General features: G+C 42.0%; 3 protein-coding genes across 3 annotated transcripts; all 3 read right to left on the minus strand.

The window, feature by feature from the left end:
- Window positions 1-2,197: 2,197 nt before the first annotated feature.
- LOC113124338 (tripartite motif-containing protein 16-like) lies at window positions 2,198-4,468 on the minus strand. Its single transcript, XM_026297033.2, has one exon. The coding sequence runs from the start codon at window positions 4,411-4,413 to the stop codon at window positions 2,698-2,700; it is 1,716 nt and encodes a 571-aa protein (XP_026152818.1). The 5' UTR covers window positions 4,414-4,468; the 3' UTR covers window positions 2,198-2,697.
- A 3,400-nt stretch (window positions 4,469-7,868) lies between these two features.
- On the minus strand, window positions 7,869-9,621 carry LOC113124339 (E3 ubiquitin/ISG15 ligase TRIM25-like). The gene is made up of 2 exons (XM_026297034.2): window positions 8,355-9,621; window positions 7,869-8,112 (listed from the first exon to the last, which is right to left on the minus strand). The coding sequence occupies exons 1-2, from the start codon at window positions 9,564-9,566 to the stop codon at window positions 8,011-8,013; spliced, it is 1,314 nt and encodes a 437-aa protein (XP_026152819.1). The 5' UTR covers window positions 9,567-9,621; the 3' UTR covers window positions 7,869-8,010.
- Window positions 9,622-12,572: 2,951 nt separating this feature from the next.
- On the minus strand, window positions 12,573-14,790 carry LOC113124340 (tripartite motif-containing protein 16-like). The gene has a single exon (XM_026297035.2). The coding sequence runs from the start codon at window positions 14,744-14,746 to the stop codon at window positions 13,073-13,075; it is 1,674 nt and encodes a 557-aa protein (XP_026152820.1). The 5' UTR covers window positions 14,747-14,790; the 3' UTR covers window positions 12,573-13,072.
- Between the last annotated feature and the right edge of the window lie 415 nt (window positions 14,791-15,205).

The raw sequence follows: 15,205 nt of genomic DNA on the forward strand, positions 1-15,205 counted from the left end.
CCTCACTCCTCACTTCCTCTGCTCTTCTTTAGTAGAAATCTGTGAGTTTAAAACATCTTGACCTCTCAAATCCCTTTGAGAAGATTTTCTTATTCCCTTTTATCATGTGACAGCAGTGACAAACAAATGTGCAGTTACTCCCTATTTGTTGAAATCACGCCCTGTTGTAGAGCGTGATCTCCCTTTAGTCTCTTAAAGTACATTGTTGAAAAAGTGCTGGGTGTGACTTCTTTTTATGGGTCACAAGATAAAATGACCTGCGATGGATTTATTTAATTTAATAAGTAGTTTCATCCAAAGTGCTGACAAAGTCTGCCACTTTATTTGTGCATGTTCTTAAATATCTGTGAGATTTGTGCCCACTGAAGACGAGGTTGACAGAATTTAATATGTGGTGCTTTTGTGCAGCTTTTTAAAAATCAGATCCAAAACCAACAAATCTCACTGTCACATCTTTACTTTGGGACTAGTTCACCTCTTTCATCTCTGTACCAGCATACTGCTGGTTCCTTCTTCCATAACTTTCATCACATGGTTGTTGTGTAACCATAAAGAAACTCCCCATCTGTAGACCAAACCAGTCATATCATAAAACTAATTTATTTGTGATTTGTACCAGCAGACACACCCATTTTTCAGATAAACCAATCCAAAATCATCCAAACCCTATTTCTGTCCTTGATTTTTTTTTTTAAACTGGAACTCATTTAAAAATCTGTATCAGTGTTTTTTTTTTTTTTTTAGTATCTTAACTTTTTATTAGTTTTTTTTTTATAGCTTGTGGTGGTGCAGTGATTAACACTGTCGCCTCAGTGTCCTTGTGTGGACTGTCGAAGGAGAAAACCCACAAAGACACAGGGACAACTACACACACAGAAAGGCCCCAGGTCAACCAGGATTTAAAACCAGGACTTTCCTGCTGTGAGGCAACAAACTACCGTCCCACAGTTTCTGGTCCTGTAACACATTTTTTCATGAGATAATTATTTTTACCATGAAACTGGTGAATATACAATATATGTATAAATATATTCAATAATATATTAGCATGATTTGTATAGCTGGACTTTCTACATAGTGCACATTAGTTTTGCAGTATTTGCCCATTCACCCATTCTCACATGCACCTTGTGATGCTATTGTGTGCTTGCACCTGTAAGATATTAGTATGATACAGGTTTCACTTAGAGCCCAATTAGAAGACCTGGGTGCTCAGGTTTCCTCCCACAGTCCAAAAACATGCAGATTGATGAGGTTAATTGGTAACTCTAAACTGACCTCAGGTGTGAATGGAAAAATAGTCTCTTTTTATTAAGGCATTTAAAATAAATACTATGTAATACAAATAATGTCACGTTTGGTCTTTGCTTTTTAAATGATTTTTAAGAAGTGTAATTTGTGCCACAATAAAATTAAATAGATGGATAAACTTTTTAAATCCCAGTAAAGTAATTCAAATACTTAGTTTGCTGTATTAATGAGGGATGTATAAATCCTTTACTTAAATCCATTACTTTACAATAAACATCTTTCCCTTTTGAACTTGATTTGTGTCAACTCAGTCAGACACACTAAGAATATATACAATTTAAATGAAATACAATTTAAATTCTTAATTCTTTCTTGCAAGAAATACATTGTGAAAAAGACAATCTGTCTGCAGTCGCTTTATTGCTCATCGAACAGTTTTTGCCACAACAAAAGTAACACAGGTATACACAGTCACTTTAGATTTAACTTTGTAAGTATGTCATTCATGATTAATTTCTTCATTTTTATTATAAATTTGACTTTTCTATGTAGGACATGTTTTGTTCCGGCTCTCAAGAATAAGTGACAGATGTTTGTTTGTCATATTATTTTACTGCCCAACAACAAATGACAGTTTTACTTTACTTTGTTCTAGTTCTGTTCTCCAGGTGCTCAGATGAAGGAGAGTTGTTTTTTCTTGGAGACCTTCCTGTTCTGATAAAAGTGAAGTTCAAAGTCAATAAAAATGAGGGAGGTTGTCCTCCACAGACCCCCCTTGTTCCTGGTTCCCACAGAGCCTGATGTGTGAATCCTGAGTTATTATTATTATTTCAGGAGGAAAACTGCCTCAGTTCTATATAATCTCATATTAGTTTGACATTTTCTCCATCAGCTTCAAATGAGACTTTGGGACGAAGACTGAGGAAAAGAGTTGAAAAAGAGACTATTGATTATGGAAACCTTCAATTTATTGACAGATGACATGAGTAAAGTCTTTGACTGTTGTTTAGTGATTTCATGACCAGATTTATTTTATCAACACAGTCACTTTAACCCAAATCTCAGATATGTAGAAATAAATCATTTTCTAATAAATCAAAACCCAGTAAACACACAGCTCATAGATTTAGACAATAACATTTGGTCTGTCAAAGAAATAAATGTAAATGTGATTATAGATTCTTTTATAAATGTAGAAATCAGCAAGAAGAAAATATCTATGATGAAGAAAGTTTGGTGATGTCTCTGTTAAGGTCTGTGCAGTGGGAGAGAAATAAAGCTCAAATACATCCATACAAATATTGATCAAACATTTGAAGCACAGAGAGTTTACATTTTCATGTCAGGAAACACAGAGATCCTCCATGGCTGAACAGACACAGGAAAGAGAAACACCTACAGACTCAAACACCAACAGAACAAGAAATCAGAAGATGAACTTTCTATTTATTTGAGTTTACAAAACTCAGCAGTGTTTCCAAAGTTGTCATATAACCGAATTCCAGCATAGAGAGGCTGAGTGAATGTGGTCTGGACTCTGTGGAGGAGAGTCATGGTTTCAGAGATGCTGTAGAAGGACAGAATACCTGCTCTGTGATCCAGATACACTCCTACTCTGGAGGACTGAGGACCTGACACTGGAGTTTTGATCTTGTTGTACCTAAATTCATATCTGTTTTGTCGACAAAATAATGCCCAAGATTTGTCATTGAATCCAAACAAACATTCATTTGAGTTTCCTGCTCTGCTGATATTCTTGTATGTGACTGCTACATAAACTCCTGTCCCGCTCCACTCCACCTCCCAGTAAGAACATCCAGTCAGACTTTCTCTGCTCAGGACCTGACTCCAATGAATGAATCTGTCTGGGTGACTGGAATAAGACTGTTGTCTCCTTACTGTTGCTTTTCTGTTCCCTTCAGACTGTTGTTGAAAAATTACTGTTGCTTTTCTGTTCCCCTCAGATAATAGCAGCTGTGTGTGTGCTGTGTTTGGATCCAGTGTGATGTCCTGTGAATATTGTAAGAATCCAGCTCTGGTCTTGGTCTCTGGTTGTGACAGTAAAACATCCACTTCAGTCAGAGCCAGTGAGATGTTTCTCCATTTCTTCCTCAGAATGTCCTGTAGTTTATCTCTGAGCTCTGCCACAGCTGCTGTCACGTCCTCAAAGTATCTCAGAGGACGGATATTGATGCTGGATGAGTCTGTAGGTTCACTGAGAGCTGACACTGAGGGGTAGTTGTGTAGAAACTGGATGTGATCCTGTGTGTGTGAGAGCTGCTTCAGATCAGCGTCTTTCCTCTTCAGCTCAGTGATCTCCTGCTCCAGCTTCTCCTGAAGCTCTTTGACTCGACTCACTTCAGTTTCCTGCTGGGATCTGATCTGCTGCTTCACATCAGAGCGTCTTTTCTCCAGGAGACGGATCAGCTCAGTGAAGAGCTTCTCACTGACCTCCACTGCTTTATCAGCAGAGCCATTGATGGTCTCCAGCTCCTGCTGAAGCACCTTCACATCTTTCTCTCTGTTCTGGATTCTCTGGTGGATTTTCTGTCGACTCCCCTTGAGCTCTCTCTGCCTCTCAGTCCTTTCTGCTGCAGCTGAGACTGTGTCGTGGCCTTTATGTTCGTCCACAGAGCAGAGAGAACAGATAATCTGCTGATCAGTGCGGCAGAACATCTTCATCACCTCATCATGACGAGAGCAGATGTTCTCCTGGAGCTTCTTGGACGGCTCCACCAGCTTGTGTTTTCTAAATGTAGGAGATTCATAATGAGGCTGGAGGTGTTTCTCACAGTAAGACGCCAGACACAGCAGACAGGACTTGAGGGCTTTCAGTTTTCTCCCAGTGCAGACATCACAGGCCACATCTTCAGGTCCAGCATAGCAGTGATCAGCAGGAGCAGCTTGGAGTCCAGTCTTCTTCAGCTGCTCCACTAAAGCTGCTAACATGGTGCTTTTCACCAGGACAGGCCTCGGTGTGAAGATCTGCCTACACTGAGGGCAGCTGTAGATTTGTTGCTGGTCTTCCACATCCCACTGGGTTTTAATACAGGTCATGCAGTAGCTGTGTCCACAGGGAACAGTCACCGGATCCTTCAGTAGATCCAGACAGATCGAACAAGAGAAGGTTTCCCGGTCCAGGTGAACTCGTTTTTGCGCCATTTCTCCTCTCAGTGTCAGTGACTGTGTGACTTTCACTTTCTAAGGAAGTGAAACTAGTTTGAGCTCTGATCTAAACAACATGTGTCTGTGCAGTGAATGGGGCCTGTCAGCTCCTGCACTTCCCCCATGTTGGTAACACCCATCTCCAAACTGTAGATCTGAAGGGGAGGGAAGAAGAAATAACTGAACAAGGTGGAGCTGCTGTGTGTGAGAGAGGAGGGAGGATTATCAGGCATTGACTCAGTCCAGTTCACATCATATGTTGTAGATCAGGGAGTTGGACTTGTAACCTGAAAATTGCAGGTTCGAGTCTCAGGTCTGGCAGGGAAATTGGCAGTGGCACGTAGCGAACAGCCAGCGCCCCATTCATCTTCAATACCACGAATGATGTGAGACCCTTGAGCAAGGCACCAGACCCCAACTGCTCCCCGGGCGCCGCAGAATTGACTGCCCACTGCCCGGGTGTGTGTTCACTTGCTGTGTGTGTGCACTTGGGATTGGGTTAAAAAGCAGAGCACAAATTCTGAGTATGGGTCACCATACTTGGCCAGTTAAGTCACTTTCAACTTTCATTCATTTATTTTTCATTCAACATTTAAAAAATCATTAAAATCACTGCTATCAACAGGCCCCTTAAAAATGATCTAAAAATATCTCACTTGGTTGTAAAAAAAAAAAAAAAAAACTTTATAAATTGTAAATTAAAAGCCCAAAAGTCTAAACACAGGGGTGTCCAATCCTGGTCTTCGAGGACCACTGCCCTGCTTGTTTTCCAACTATCCCGTGCCCTACCCACTGCTGATCAGGTGTGTTCAGCCAGAATCTGGGGGATACCATTTCAAGTTGTCTTCCCTCACTTCCACCCTCATCTGAGGTGGTATCTTCCATATTCTAACGGACTGAACACACCTGATCCAGGTAATCAGCAGTGGCTAGGACAGGGATAGCTGGAAAACAAGCAGGACAGTGGCCCTTGAGGACCAGGATTGGACACCCCTGTCTAAACATATGGGAGAAAAAATATGTATATGAAAAAGCCTCTAAGTGTGTGTCTACACATCTTTTGTCTTATTTGACAAATAATAAATAGTTTATCACTGTTGGTCATATGTGTATGGATGTATGTATGTATGTGTACACATAAAGTTTTTATATATAAAAAAGACTATATAGGGTAAACCAATCAGAGAGCACGTTACTGCTGCCTGGAGACCACCGACCAATAGGAAGCCCGTGTGTGAGCGCGGATAAACGTATTTGTTGTGTTGACGGGAGTGTTGATATCCGAGATGAGCAACAACAACGGTTCATTCCGGGTCTTTAAATCCTGCTAAAATGAGCCTCAGTCTACGGTAAATCATGTTTATCTCAGCTACATTCATTTAATGCAGCTAATGAGCAGCTAACAGGTGTTCACCAAATAAACAGACTCGTCAGATTCAGGAGTTTAGCTGATCTTAGAGGAAAATGTCACGACGTGGTTTTACCCAGGGTTTAGTGTTTTCATAAATGGACCACTAGTCTAAAACACAGTCCACACGCTTCTTGTTAATCTAATCCAGATCTGACAGGTTTAGCTGTAACGTCAGTCTGTAGTCCGGACTTTGTCTGAATAATAATAAAGGTTTTGCTAATAATCTGTGACTGTGTTTTTAAACGGTCTTTAGCTTTTCTGGGTTAATGTGGTCCAGGTCTCACAAGTCACAGTGTAGTGGTTTATAATCTGACACTGGTCTATTTTGGTGTTTCACAGATCTGGAACTGTTTTAAAGTTTCATAGGAGTCTACGTGTTAATGGAGTCCATAAGCATAAGTTTTTAATGTGTCCCTTGTATGATGTTGTCTAGAAGGAGTAAACAGGTAGACGTCTCAATCCTTAGCACATTTTCCTAGAGAGGGAAAAAAGTAAAGAGTGAGTTGAGGGGACAGCTTCAGTAAAATTAAGGGTAGAGGCCATTTGGATATTAAAAAGGATTCATTTGCTGCGTACCCTTACTAACAAACAAAAGATGGCCACGTCCCAACCAGCCCAGGAACAGACGGCACTGGTAGTAATGAAGGAAATGGAAGAGAAGCCAAAAAAATCAGTGTCTCCAGTACCAGCAGGAGAAGAGCTCTCTGCACGATGAGGTGCAGAATCTCAAAGCCTCCAGTCTGGCTCTTCCAGAGAAGACAAATAAGATGGGGGCTGTTCAGAAGCACTTACTGCGTGTACAGAGAGCAGACCATCAGATCTGAGGAAGCTCTAAAGACAGTCACGTCTGCAGAGGCAGCAGGAGAAGACCTATTATGAGAACCTAGTGCACAAACAAACAGACTTTGACCTAGTTCTGACCACTGAACATAACTAATAACACAAAGTGTCCAGTCCATGCATTGGTGATGCAGTGAATTCAGTGCTGCCTCGTCATTGCCCATAAGCAGCATGTGGGGAGGCCTGTTGTAAAGCTGTATCTGTCCACCAGGAGGAGCAGTGATTAGTTTGAGTTTCATTTACTGTTTGTACCTCTCTAAACAAGTTGGGGAGAAAACCATTAAATGTGTTGAGATTATTTTATATCACATATGTGTTAACTGTTATTTCAGTGAGATTACTTTTAGTCAGACTGCTACAGCATGTACATATGTTTGTTTCTTTGTCATATTATTTTACTGCCCAACAACAAATGACAGTTTTACTTTACTTTGTTCTAGTTCTGTTCTCCAGGTGCTCAGATGAAGGAGAGTTGTTTTTTCTTGGAGACCTTCCTGTTCTGGTAAAAGTGAAGTTCAAAGTCAATAAAAATGAGGGAGGTTGTCCTCCACAGACCCCCCTTGTTCCTGGTTCCCACAGAGCCTGATGTGTGAATCCTGAGTTATTATTATTATTTCAGGAGGAAAACTGCCTCAGTTCTATATAATCTCATATTAGTTTGACATTTTCTCCATCAGCTTCAAATGAGACTTTGGGATGAAGACTGAGGAAAAGAGTTGAAAAAGAGACTATTGATTATGGAAACCTTCAATTTATTCACAGATGACATCAGTAAAGTCTTTGACTCTTGTTTAGTGATTTCATGACCAGATGTATTTTATCAACACAGTCACTTTAACCCAAATCTCAGATATGTAGAAATAAATCATTTTCTAATCAATCTAAACCCAGTAAACACACAGCTCATAGATTTAGACAATAACATTTGGTCTGTCAAAGAAATAAATGTAAATGTGATTATAGATTCTTTTATAAATGTAGAAATCAGCAAGAAGAAAATATCTATGATGAAGAAAGTTTGGTGATGTCTCTGTTAAGGTCTGTGCAGTGGGAGAGAAATAAAGCTCAAATACATCCATACAAATATTGATCGAACATTTGAAGCACAGAGAGTTTACATTTTCATGTCAGGAAACACAGAGATCCTCCATGGCTGAACAGACACAGGAAAGAGAAACACCTACAGACTCAAACACCAACAGAACAAGAAATCAGAAGATGAACTTTCTGTTTATTTGAGTTTACAAAACTCAGCAGTGTTTGCAAAGTTGTGATATAACCAAAGTCCAGCATAGAGAGGCTGAGTGAATGTGGTCTGGACTCTGTGGAGGAGAGTCATGGTTTCAGAGACACTGTAGAAGGACAGAACACCTGCTCTGTGATCCAGATACACTCCTACTCTGGAGGACTGAGGACCTGACACTGGAGTTTTGATCTTGTTGTACCTAAATTCATATCTGTTTTGTCGACAAAATAATGCCCAAGATTTGTCATTGACTCCAAATCTACATTTATCTAAGTTTCCTGCTCTGCTGATATTCTTGTATGTGACTGCTACAGAAACTCTTTTCCTGCTCCACTCCACCTCCCAGTAACAACGTCCAGTCAGACTCTCTCTGCTCAGGACCTGACGGCAATAAGTGAATCTGTCTGGGTGACTGGAATAAGACTGTTGTTGAAAAATTACTGTTGCTTTTCTGTTCCCCTCAGATAATAGCAGCTGTGTGTGTGCTGTGTTTGGATCCAGTGTGATGTCCTGTGAATATTGTAAGAATCCAGCTCTGGTCTTGGGCTCTGGTTGTGGCAGTAAAACATCCACTTCAGTCAGAACCAGTGAGATGTTTGTCCATTTCTCCCTCAGAATGTCCTGTAGTATATCTCTGAGCTCTGACACAGCTGCTGTCACGTCCTCAAAGTATCTCAGAGGACGGATATTGATGCTGGATGAGTCTGTAGGTTCACTGAGAGCTGACACTGAGGGGTAGTTGTGTAGAAACTGGATGTGATCCTGTGTGTGTGAGAGCTGCTTCAGATCAGCGTCTTTCCTCTTCAGCTCAGTGATCTCCTGCTCCAGCTTCTCCTGAAGCTCTTTGACTCGACTCCCTTCAGTTTTCTGCTGGGATCTGATCTGCTGCTTCACATCAGAGAGTCTTTTCTCCAGGAGACGGATCAGCTCAGTGAAGAGCTTCTCACTGTCCTTCACTGCTTTATCAGGAGAGCCATTGATGGTCTCCAGCTCCTGCTGAAGCACCTTCACATCTTTCTCTCTGTCCTGGATTCTCTGCTGGATTTTCTGTCGACTCCCCTCAAGCTCTCTCTGCCTCTCAGTCCTTTCTGCTGCAGCTGAGACTGTGTCGTGGCCTTTATGTTCGTCCACAGAGCAGAGATAACAGATACTCTGCTGGTCAGTGCGACAGAAAATCTTCATCACCTGATCATGACGAGAGCAGATGTTCTCCTGGAGCTTCTTGGACGGCTCCACCAGCTTGTGTTTTCTAAATGTAGGAGATTCATAATGAGGCTGGAGGTGTTTCTCACAGTAAGAGGCCAGACACACCAGACAGGACTTGAGGGCTTTCAGTTTTCTCCCAGTGCAGACATCACAGGCCACATCTTCAGGTCCAGCATAGCAGTGATCAGCAGGAGCAGCTTGGAGTCCAGTCTTCTTCAGCTCCTCCATTAAAGCTACTAACAGTGTGTTGTTCACCAGGACAGGCCTCGGTGTGAAGGTCTGCCTGCACTGAGGGCAGCTGTAGGTGTTCTCCTCATCCCACTGGGTTTTAATACAGGTCATGCAGTAGCTGTGTCCACAGGGAACAGTCACCGGATCCTTCAGTAGATCCAGACAGATCGAACAAGAGAAGGTTTCCCGGTCCAGGTGAACTCGTTTTTGCGCCATTTCTCCTCTCAGTGTCAGTGACTGTGTGACTTTCACTTTCTAAGGAAGTGAAACTAGTTTGAGCTCTGATCTAAACAACATGTGTCTGTGCAGTGAATGGGGCCTGTCAGCTCCTGCACTTCCCCCATGTTGGTAACACCCATCTCCAAACTGTAGATCTGAAGGGGAGGGAACAGGAAATAACTGAACAAGGTGGAGCTGCTGTGTGTGAGAGAGGAGGGAGGATTATCAGGCTGTGACTTGATCCAGTTCACATTATATGTTGTAGATCAGGGAGTTGGACTTGTATCCTGAAAATTGCAGGTTCGAGTCTCAGGTCTGACAGGGAAATTGCCAGTGGCATGTAGCGAACAGCCAGCACCCCATTCATCTTCAATACCACGAATGACATGAGACCCTTGAGCAAGGCACCGGACCCCCAACTGCTCCCCGGGCGCCGCAGAATTGACTGCCCACTGCCCCGGGTGTGTGTGCACTGTGTGTGTGTTCACTTGCTGTGTGTGTGCATTTGGGATTGGGTTAAAAAGCAGAGCACAAATTCTGTGTGGGGGTCACCATACTTGGCCAGTTAAGTCACTTTCATTCATTTATTTTTCATTTAACATTTTAAAAATCATTAAAATCACTGCTATGAACAGGCCCCTTAAAAATGATATAAAAATATCTCACTTGGTTGTAATAAAAAAAATAAAAAAAAAACTTTAAAAATTGTGATGTAAAACCCCAAAAGTCTAAACACAGGGGTGTCCAATCCTGGTCTTCGAGGGCCACTGCCCTGCTTGTTTTCCAACTATCCCGTGCCCTACCCACTGCTGATCAGGTGTGTTCAGCCATAATCTGGGGGATACCATTTCATGTTGTCTTCCCTCACTTCCACCCTCATCTGAGATGGTATCTTCCATATTCTAACGGACTGAACACACCTGATCCAGGTAATCAGCAGTGGCTAGGACAGGGATAGCTGGAAAACAAGCAGGACAGTGGCCCTTGAGGACCAGGATTGGACACCCCTGTCTAAACATATGGGAGAAAAAATATGTATATGAAAAAGCCTCTAAGTGTGTGTCTACACATCTTTTGTCTTATTTGACAAATAATAAATAGTTTATCACTGTTGGTCATATGTGTATGTATGTATGTATGTATGTATGTGTAAACATAAAGTTTTTATACATAAAAAAAGACTATATAGGGTAAACCAATCAGAGAGCACGTTACTGCTGCCTGGAGACCACCGACCAATAGGAAGCCCGTGTGTGAGCGCGGATAAATGTATTTGTTGTGTTGACGGGAGTGTTGATATCCGAGATTAGCAACAACAACGGTTCATTCCGGGTCTTTAAATCCTGCTAAAATGAGCCTCAGTCTACGGTAAATCATGTTTTTCTCAGCTACATTCATTTAATGCAGCTAATGAGCAGCTAACAGGTGTTCACCAAATAAACAGACTCGTCAGATTCAGGAGTTTAGCTGATCTTAGAGGAAAATGTCTCGACAAGTGGTTTTACCCAGGGTTTAGTGTTTTCATAAATGGACCACTAGTCTAAAACACAGTCCACACGCTTCTTGTTAATCTAATCCAGATCTGACAGGTTTAGCTGTAACGTCAGTCTGTAGTCCGGACTTTGTCTGAATAATAATAAAGGTTTTGCTAATAATCTGTGACTGTGTTTTTAAACGGTCTTTAGCTTTTCTGGGTTAATGTGGTCCAGGTCTCACAAGTCACAGTGTAGTGGTTTATAATCTGACACTGGTCTATTTTGGTGTTTCACAGATCTGGAACTGTTTTAAAGTTTCATAGGAGTCTACGTGTTAATGGAGTCCATAAGCATAAGTTTTGAATGTGTCCCTTGTATAATGTTGTCTAGAAGGAGTCAACAGGTAGACGTCTCAATCCTTAGCACATTTTCCTAGAGAGGAAATAAAGTAAAGAGTGAGTTGAGGGGACAGCTTCAGTGAAATTAAGGGTAGAGGCCATTTGGATATTAAAAAGGATTCATTTGCTGCGTACCCTTACTAACAAACAAAAGATGGCCACGTCCCAACCAGCCCAGGAACAGACGGCACTGGTAGTAATGAAGGAAATGGAAGAGAAGCCAAAAAAATCAGTGTCTCCAGTACCAGCAGGAGAAGAGCTCTCTGCACGATGAGGTGCAGAATCTCAAAGCCTCCAGTCTGGCTCTTCCAGAGAAGACAAATAAGCTGGGGGCTGTTCAGAAGCACTTACTGCGTGTACAGAGAGCAGACCATCAGATCTGAGGAAGCTCTAAAGACAGTCACGTCTGCAGAGGCAGCAGGAGAAGACCTATTATGAGAACCTAGTGCACAAACAAACAGACTTTGACCTAGTTCTGACCACTGAACATAACTAATAACACAAAGTGTCCAGTCCATGCATTGGTGATGCAGTGAATTCAGTGCTGCCTCGTCATTGTCCATAAGCAGCATGTGGGGAGGCCTGTTGTAAAGCTGTATCTGTCCACCAGGAGGAGCAGTGATTAGTTTGAGTTTCATTTACTGTTTGTACCTCTCTAAACAAGTTGGGGAGAAAACCATCAAATGTGTTGAGATTATTTTATATCACATATGTGTTAACTGTTATTTCAGTGAGATTACTTTTAGTCAGACTGCTACAGCATGTACATATGTTTGTTTCTTTGTCATATTATTTAACTGCCCAACAACAAATGACAGTTTTACTTTACTTTGTTCTAGTTCTGTTCTCCAGGTGCTCAGATGAAGGAGAGTTGTTTTTTCTTGGAGACCTTCCTGTTGTGGTAAAAGTGAAGTTTAAAGTCAATGAAAGTGAGGGAGGTTGTCCTCCACAGACCCCCCTTGTTCCTGGTTCCCACAGAGTCTGATGTGTGAATCCTGAGTTATTATTATTATTTCAGGAGGAAAACTGCCTCAGTTCTATATAATCTCATATTAGTTTGACATTTTCTCCATCAGCTTCAAATGAGACTTTGGGATGAAGACTGAGGAAAAGAGTTGAAAAAGAGACTATTGATTATGGAAACCTTCAATTTATTGACAGATGACATGAGTAAAGTCTTTGACTGTTGTTTAGTGATTTCATGACCAGATTTATTTTATCAACACAGTCACTTTAACCCAAATCTCAGATATGTAGAAATAAATCATTTTCTAATCAATCAAAACCCAGTAAACACACAGCTCATAGATTTAGACAATAACATTTGGTCTGTCAAAGAAATAAATGTAAATGTGATTATAGATTCTTTTATAAATGTAGAAATCAGCAAGAAGAAAATATCTATGATGAAGAAAGTTTGGTGATGTCTCTGTTAAGGTCTGTGCAGTGGGAGAGAAATAAAGCTCAAATACATCCATACAAATATTGATCGAACATTTGAAGCACAGAGAGTTTACATTTTCATGTCAGGAAACACAGAGATCCTCCATGGCTGAACAGACACAGGAAAGAGAAACACCTACAGACTCAAACACCAACAGAACAAGAAATCAGAAGATGAACTTTCTGTTTATTTGAGTTTACAAAACTCAGCAGTGTTTCCAAAGTTGTATAACCAAAGTCCAGCATAGAGAGGCTGAGTGAATGTGGTCTGGACTCTGTGGAGGAGAGTCATGGTTTCAGAGACGCTGTAGAAGGACAGAATACCTGCTCTGTGATCCAGGTACACTCCTACTCTGGAGGACTGAGGACCTGACACTGGAGTTTTGATGTTGTTGTACCTAAATTCATATCTGTTTTGTCGACAATTTAATGCCCAAGATTTGTCATTGAATCCAAACAAACATTCATTTGAGTATCCTGCTCTGCTGATATTCTTGTATGTGACTGCTACATAAACTTCTGACCCGCTCCACTCCACCTCCCAGTAACAACGTCCAGTCAGACTCTCTCTGCTCAGGACCTGACGCCAGTAAGTGAATCTTTCTGGGTGACTGGAATAAGACTGTTGTTGTCTCATTACTGTTGCTTTTCTGTTCCCCTCAGATAATAACAGCTGTTTGTGTGCTGTGTTTGGATCCAGTGTGATTTCCTGTGAATACTGTAAGAATCCAGCTCTGGTCTTGGGCTCTGGTTGTGACAGTAAAACATCCACTTCAGTCAGAGCCAGTGAGATGTTTGTCCATTTCTCCCTCAGAATGTCCTGTAGTTTATCTCTGAGCTCTGCCACAGCTGCTGTCACGTCCTCAAAGTATCTCAGAGGACGGATATTGATGCTGGATGAGTCTGTAGGTTCACTGAGAGCTGACACTGAGGGGTAGTTGTGTAGAAACTGGGTGTGATCCTGTGTGTGTGAGAGCTGCTTCAGATCAGCGTCTTTCCTCTTCAGCTCAGTGATCTCCTGCTCCAGCTTCTTCTGAAGCTCTTTGACTCGACTCACTTCAGTTTCCTGCTGGGATCTGATTTGCTGCTTCATATCAGAGCGTCTTTTCTCCAGGAGACGGATCAGCTCAGTGAAGATCTTCTCACTGTCCTTCACTGCTTTATCAGCAGAGCCATTGATGGTCTCCAGCTCCTGCTGAAGCACCTTCACATCTTTCTCTCTGTCCTGGATTCTCTGCTGGATTTTCTGTCGACTCCCCTCGAGCTCTCTCTGCCTCTCAGTCCTTTCTGCTGCAGCTGAGACTGTGTCGTGGCCTTTATGTTCGTCCACAGAGCAGAGATAACAGATACTCTGCTGATCAGTGCGGCAGAACATCTTCATCACCTCATCATGACGAGAGCAGATGTTCTCCTGGAGCTTCTTGGACGGCTCCACCAGCTTGTGTTTTCTAAATGTAGGAGATTCATAATGAGGCTGGAGGTGTTTCTCACAGTAAGAGGCCAGACACACCAGACAGGACTTGAGGGCTTTCAGTTTTCTGCCAGTGCAAACATCACAGGCCACATCTTCAGGTCCAACATTTGAGTGATCAGCAGGAGCAGCTTGGAGTCCAGTCTTCTTCAGCTCCTCCACTAAAGCTGCTAACATGGTGTTTTTCACCAGGACAGGCCTCGGTGTGAAGGTCTGCCTGCACTGAGGGCAGCTGTAGGTGTGTTTCTGGTCTTCCACATCCCAGTGGGTTTTAATACAGGTCATGCAGTAGCTGTGTCCACAGGGAACAGTCACCGGATCCTTCAGTAGATCCAGACAGATTGAACAAGAAATTGTTTCCTGGTCCAGCTGAACTCCTTTCTGCTCCATTTCTCCTCTCAGTGTCAGTGACTGTGTGACTTTCACTTTCTATAGAAGTGAAACTAGTTTGAGCTCTGATCTAAACAACATGTGTCTGTGCAATGAATGGGGCCTGTCAGCTCCTGCACTTCCCCCATGTTGGTAACACCCATCTCCAAACTGTAGATCTGAAGGGGAGGGAACAAGAAATACCTGAACAAGGTGGAGCTGCTGTGTGTGAGAGAGGGGGGAGGATTATCAGACTGTGACTCAGTCCAGGAAGAGCAGTGGCCTGTTGACAAACTGTGTGATCACAAATAGAAACTCTTAGATGTCACATTGGGGTTTCTGAGAGGTATGAAATGCAGGAAAATCAGACCAAAATGTCATAAATAAAAAGTAAAATCAGGTGAAAAGTAAAAAAAAAAAAAAAGTTTAACTGATGTATTTTAATTTTAATCGGTGATGCGTCAGTTCACCTGCTAACCT

The sequence above is a fragment of the Mastacembelus armatus genome, chromosome 12, assembly GCF_900324485.2.
Source record: "Mastacembelus armatus chromosome 12, fMasArm1.2, whole genome shotgun sequence".
NCBI classification, from domain to species: Eukaryota; Metazoa; Chordata; class Actinopteri; order Synbranchiformes; family Mastacembelidae; genus Mastacembelus; species Mastacembelus armatus.

Bases quoted from the DNA above. Each gene is read 5' to 3' on its own strand.
- LOC113124338 (XM_026297033.2), bottom strand. From the start codon at position 4,413: ATGGCGCAAAAACGAGTTCACCTGGACCGGGAAACCTTCTCTTGTTCG.
- LOC113124340 (XM_026297035.2), bottom strand. From the start codon at position 14,746: ATGGAGCAGAAAGGAGTTCAGCTGGACCAGGAAACAATTTCTTGTTCA.
- LOC113124339 (XM_026297034.2), bottom strand. From the start codon at position 9,566: ATGGCGCAAAAACGAGTTCACCTGGACCGGGAAACCTTCTCTTGTTCG. The intron at 8,113-8,354 runs GTAATTTTTCAA...ATATGAATTTAG, and splicing joins AGGGGAACAGAAAAGCAACA to GTACAACAAGATCAAAACTC.